Source organism: Theobroma cacao, chromosome 3 (genome assembly GCF_000208745.1).
Source record: "Theobroma cacao cultivar B97-61/B2 chromosome 3, Criollo_cocoa_genome_V2, whole genome shotgun sequence".
Taxonomy (NCBI): Eukaryota; Viridiplantae; Streptophyta; class Magnoliopsida; order Malvales; family Malvaceae; genus Theobroma; species Theobroma cacao.
In genome coordinates, this window is record NC_030852.1 from 31,656,649 (window position 1) to 31,662,904 (window position 6,256).

At 34.1% G+C, this 6,256-nt stretch overlaps 1 protein-coding gene across 1 annotated transcript; it reads right to left on the minus strand.

The window, feature by feature from the left end:
- On the minus strand, positions 767-5,573 carry LOC18606095 (tobamovirus multiplication protein 2A). Its single transcript, XM_007039513.2, has 7 exons — positions 5,422-5,573; positions 4,512-4,828; positions 3,633-3,732; positions 3,378-3,458; positions 3,182-3,286; positions 2,058-2,267; positions 767-1,431 (listed from the first exon to the last, which is right to left on the minus strand). The coding sequence occupies exons 2-7, from the start codon at positions 4,748-4,750 to the stop codon at positions 1,324-1,326; spliced, it is 843 nt and encodes a 280-aa protein (XP_007039575.1). The 5' UTR covers positions 4,751-4,828; positions 5,422-5,573; the 3' UTR covers positions 767-1,323.

Genomic DNA, 6,256 nt, shown 5'->3' on the forward strand with positions numbered 1-6,256 from the left:
CCAATGCATTAAACCCAGCCCCGGGTTTGAAAAAGTTAATTGCTGTTCAAACTCAAAAGGATTGAAGTGATCTGTCGGTTTTGATTCTGACATGCTCCACTTGAAATTGTTATGGAAGAATCGATTCAACTTCATCTTTTTAAGAGAAAAAGAAAAATGAAAATCTTTACATCAAATACATATACATGTGCTATTGTATTTAACACTCTTGGAAAACATGAAAATATTTTTTTAAAAAAAATTCAATATTTCTTTATGTTTAAAAGGAAAAAAATGTAAAAGAGGATATAAAAAATTTTCAAGTCAAAGAAATTAAACTCATTAATTCAAAGAAATTGCCGTATGCTTTTTAAGAGTAAAAGACAATTTCTCAAAAAATAGACCCTGCACTCTCCCCTCTATCGACCTCCTTTATTGAAAATATTTTTCTTAATTTATTTAAATAATATCAAATATTTCAGTAAAGTATTTTTTTATGAAAAAGAAAAAAGAAAAAAAAAACCAACAAGTTCTTACATCATGATTTAATTCATAATACCATTTAAAGTACCTATAAAACCTCTGGAACCATTAACCTTCGCAATTAAATAGTCATGTTCAACATTTAAAACAAAAGTGGTTTTTTTGTTACCATGACTAGTTGTGTTCGTGGAAACCTTGTTGTCATGTACAGATTTGGTTCCAAGGCAATTGCCGACTGATACCAATCTGTCTTGATCTGTAAGAGATTGCGACAAATCAAAATTCATCACCCAGGCAACGCGAAAGAACGAAGGTCCAAACTCTTCATTGATTACAAATAGTTAGAGAAAACTGCAATTGAAAAAGACGAGAGAAAGAAAGAAACGGGAGGAAGACGTGAAGATCTGCCCTAAACAGCCAACAATTAGCTCTCAAAAATAATGCCATCCGTCACATGGGAAGGAACTGATAAGTAAAGGGCAGAGTTGCACTTCGCTCAGGATTGCTACTCATGAAATTGGTCGCCAGCTACTTTCATTCATGTCTACTTTATGCCAAACGTTTAAAGACTTCATGATTGCCAAAAAAAAATGACGCTTAAGCAGTTTATGCCCAGCTGCAACTCATTGAGGAGCCCTGTTGTACCAGTCCAATTTTACACACAAAATGGTTATGCATTTGGAAAACATTGGTTCTCTAAAGAAATTTGAGACGTCTCCTGAAAATTGTGTATTGTACACAAACTCAACAAAAAAAGATATAAGATCGTCATCTGAGAAATCTGAAGCTGTCACACCATTGTCAATGCAATCGCCTTCAGAAGCCAACCAAATCAAGAATTCCCCAAAACCCAGAATTTCATCACATAATGGTGCATCGGCTCCTTTCTTCTGCTGGTTGTGGGGTCACCTGCTGGTACCTGTTTGACTCTGAAGGGTTGTATGTGAACTCAGAAGTATCCAGCCCGTACTGATTTACACCCAGTGAAAAACAATATTAGAGCAACAAAATAGACAAAAGGTTGAGAGAAAAAGGATCAGACGGATGAAAACAACAACGAGAACAAAAAGTGGAAATAGAAGCAAAAGGGGGCAGGGTATGGTGTTTCCAATCTAACCATCCAAAACAATAGTCAAGGTATGCATTATACCAGACCAGAGTACCAGACAACAACAATAAAAAAATAGTAAAATCTATGCATTTGGGCATTTAAGAATCTGACTGATCAGAGTAACAGTGAGACATTCACAAAATGTTGGGCTTGGGCCATAGGTAACCGGAAAATAACTTCAGTAGCAAATATAGAGAATTGCAAAAATATTTAAAATTTACCAAAAGAAATAAGTATTTTAAGATTTTTTTTGTTTAATATAGGGATGTTCATCTTGTAAATGAAAATTTTGATTCAAGATTTCAGTATACAAGTTTATAAAATAATCCTAAATCCTTGATGTTTAGCAGATTATTCAACTTCAATATTCTAAGTCTCAAGAAAATCGAGGTACCACGTAACTCAGTCCGAGCAAAACATTACCAGAGAGGACAACCATATGTCCATAGATAAAAGAGAAGAAATTTATGGAAACAGAAAGCACCTTTTCCCTCATACGTGTACTCCAAGCATCATTTCTGCTAGAGCGCTGTTCAAGGCTGCCAGCAACAGGTACACCTGTAGCTGGAACTGGTGGCCTGTTGATCAAAGGCTGTCTGATTTGTGGCCTTGGTGCCATGAACTCATCATCACTGTCATAATCAACAGGTCTATTGGCAGCCCTGACCATAAGGGCTAACAAGAAAATGAGAGCCTGCAAATTCAATTTGATTTTGCACCCAAATAAGTAGTATTAAAATGCAACAGAAAGTATGGCAGCCTGGATATTATTCCAAGAGAGAAATAACTGTCAGTTTTCAATTGTTTTACTCTTTATTTTGATGCGCAAGCAACATCAAAGTAAAGTCACTTTCGTTCAAAGCAATAAATAACAGAATTTAATCCATTCATTTCTTCTCATCCAGCAGAAAACAAAGTTATAAAGCACATCTTCATCCTGTTTCATGCATCTAAAGTAACATGCAATGAAATTTATCAACTGACTTTTATCTTAATAAATTATAACCAACGGTTTTCTCCAAATGAGAGTCTCCAGAAGAATATCTAGAACTAAAACAATATTATAAGTAGTCCGCTTAATTTAGTCCACACTGAAAAGAAAGGAACACACAACGTTCCCCATTAATGATAGTCAAGTTTTCAACTTCCCTTTAGTACAATTAAATTGAACTTTTTTACTTTAACTTTTGATCATGGCATTTTATAAGATCATATCTCTTTCAAGATCATTATTTCATTTTGTATGCTGGATATATTTGCCACAGATAGATATTCAAGGCCAAATCATATACACTTAGAAAGAATAAGAAGTCCTAGACTATTCTGAGCATTGTTATCCCAAAGAATCCTGTCATATTTCCAAACGCTAAATGAAACCATGAAGAAACAAATTGTATGTGCCCAGAATAAAAATGTAATTTGCATGTTCTCAATGAATAGGAATGAAAGGGGCAAATCCTTGTGTTCGAGATTAAGTTCATTCATTTAACCACTCTCGGTCTACCAGATTGTTGCTCAGTTTTCTGCATGCAAAATGAACTTGATTGTGCATGCATGTGAAGTTATCTTACATCCTCGGGGTTAGCTGCACAGTCACATTACACTTACCTCTAAGATAACAACTCCAAGAGCAGCCCATTTGACAATACTCCAGTGTTCTTTCAGAAATTTATATATCATATCAAAATCTCCCGTTTTGTCAGTAGGAAGTTCCTGAAGAAATTAGCACTAATTAGATAACCAAGCACACCACCTTCAATTGAATCTGGGGAGGAAGGGACCGAAAAATTAACTCAAAGCTTACATCTTTCCAGCTTTTATCAAAGAATATGAAAGCTGCACATCCCAGCTCCACCAAGATCAACAAGATCACCAACACTGAATACTATGTTGCCTTAAGGAAACCAATCATCATGAAAGAGAAGAAAAGGGAGCAGGAAGGATAAACAAATAAGCTCTTTATGAACCAATAAATTAAAATGTTATTATGATGCTGCAAGATATTTGTGTAACATCATCATTGCCACTTTGAAAAATATCAAACGAGTAATTAGGATACACAAGTCAAGCAGCATAAGTTCCGTGTTGCAGCTCCGATACAACCAAAACAGGAGATAATAACGAGAACCACACCTACCCCAATAAATAAGTATATAAACCTGCAAATTTTGAAATTCAACGGTTAAAACACAAAAGAACATGCACATAATTCCACTCATATAAGCACTTGAATTCCTATCAAAATTCATATATAAAGAAACAACTATATAAAAACATCTAAGAATCAGCATAAGATCCTTCAACAATAACCTTGACCGTGAAAAGACAAATGGTTGACATGCCATAAACTAGAAAGCAGAAATTAGGTGGTAAGAGGCAACACACAAATTACAGCTGCTCAAGCTTGGCTTAGATCTAGGCCAAAAGATAAAAAAAAGCTCAGCTTAGCTGGCCTTGAACTTTAATCAATATCAACCCAGTCTCCACCCTAAATCATCAAAGTATGCTGGAGCTTTTTCTTGCACAAATTATACAAAACACAGATGAAAAGAATGGTTAGCATTGCCGTCTCACTGCATTCGAACAGCCCTAGCTATCAGCTATTCTGTTGGAAATGTCAAAGTTAGCATGCCTACAAGGAAACACCAAATCAAATTCCAAATACTAATTAACTCCCATTCATTAAATACCAGAGTATAACATGCAAAACAAAACCACCAGTGAGTATTAGGGGGGTCTTGGAAGCAAATTCAATCCAGCTAGTATGACAAGGGCAGTGAGTCAAAGTTACATTACTTATAAAAACTTTGCTACAGAGAAGGCATTTTACAAAATCTACCCGGCCACCTTTGGAATTCAACTGATACAAGCATAGCTAAACTAATAAAGAAAAAAGAACCACCATATCAAATTATACGCAAATGTTGAGAACCCATACCATGCTTTTGGCAGATTATCGAAAATACTAGACGAAAGAGACACAGCCATGAGCATGGGGCGACCGAGCTGTATCAAATCTTGATCACTGCCCGCAGGTGACAAAAGCATGGCGGTATCGGATGCTTTTTCGTACTCAACAAACAAGTAAATCCCATACCCAACCATTGCCAAACCAACAAGAGTCATCAACAAGTTCAAGAGCTTCAACAAGCACCCTAAGCACCCTCTACAAGCCATCGTCAATAATGATCTTTGTTGATCCTTTCTATTACAATTTTAATAAGTATCTCCTATTTCATCAACTTTGTAAATTACCTTCAAAAACACAAAAAAAGAGAGAGAGAGAGAACCCACATTTACACTTTACATCAATAAACGAACCATAAATTTTCGTGAATCATGGAAATGGGTATCTGAGAAAAAAAAGTAATAAAACTATTACAAACTCTTTTCAGCATTTTGAGAATTTTTTTCTGATAACTAATAAAAAAAAAGGTAGGAAAAACGTAGCTTCTTTCATAAAAAAAAAAAAGGTTAAGTTATTTCAAGATTATAAATTTCTCGAAACCTAATGAAATGTAGAGATTTGTTTAAGTTTTAGTTTTAAAAAAGGAAAGAAACAAAAATTCAAGGTTTGCCCTGAATATTCAGAGTACCCAAAATTTGGGTTGCCCAGAATACTTGGTACCATCAAATCCCAAATAATTGCTTCGGAGAAAAATCTTCTTTATGCAACGTAAACGGAAATAAAAAATAAATAAATTATCTAATTAACTTCACAAGTAAAATCAAAACCAATCCATAGTTGTTTTCAAAAAAAAAAAAAACCGATCCATAGCTTAAAAAATAAAATAAGTTTCTCTAGCTTATATCGCACCAAAAACAAATAAATTGAATCAAGAACTTACCGTTTTCAAGTGAGATATCCGAACGGGCGCTTGATTCTAAGTAATAATAAGAAGTAGTAATTCTGTTTCTTGAAATGATTTTGTGAAAACAGAGAGGAAGAGAGAGATTCAAAGGTTGGGCAAAATAAGGACAGCATTTCTCATATTTGCTATTTCCTGTCATGACAAGCTGGCATCTTGATTCTTCCACTCCTTTTTCTGCTTTTTGTTTTGGCCTAATGAACATGCCATTAATTATAGCATTATTGCCCCTTTCGGTTCGACAACTCTTGGGGTATAAAAGTCATTTCGTGTACACGAAACGGAACGACGTTGTAGTGCCCATATTAACTCATTAAGTCATTTTTTCCATTTATGAGTTGAATTTTGTTGAAAGAAAGTTTAGATTATGTTTCCCTTCGTCTTGGATTCGTTTCTAATTGATAAAAGGCATCTATGCCTTAAGCAACGCTATTAGTGACATTATTAGCCCACTTTTAAAGTGTGAACCTCAATTTCGAAGCTTGTGTAAGTTTTGTTTTCCAACATTAGTACATGCCATAATTTATAAGTGATCTAATTAGAGTTTAATTATCGGTAGATGATGATGACTTATATCAAATAAATATTTACTCACCATCATTTTACTCATGTCAATTAAGATTGAGCATCAATCAATTCAAATTAAACTAATCCATCTTAACGGATTGAATTCAATTAATTCATGTTAATTTTTTTAATTTTGATATTAATCGATTTAGAGGATTTGTTTATTTGATTATTTTGATTTATTTTGGTATTTAAAATTTATAACTAGATCAATTTGAATATATTTTGAAAACAAATTATACATATC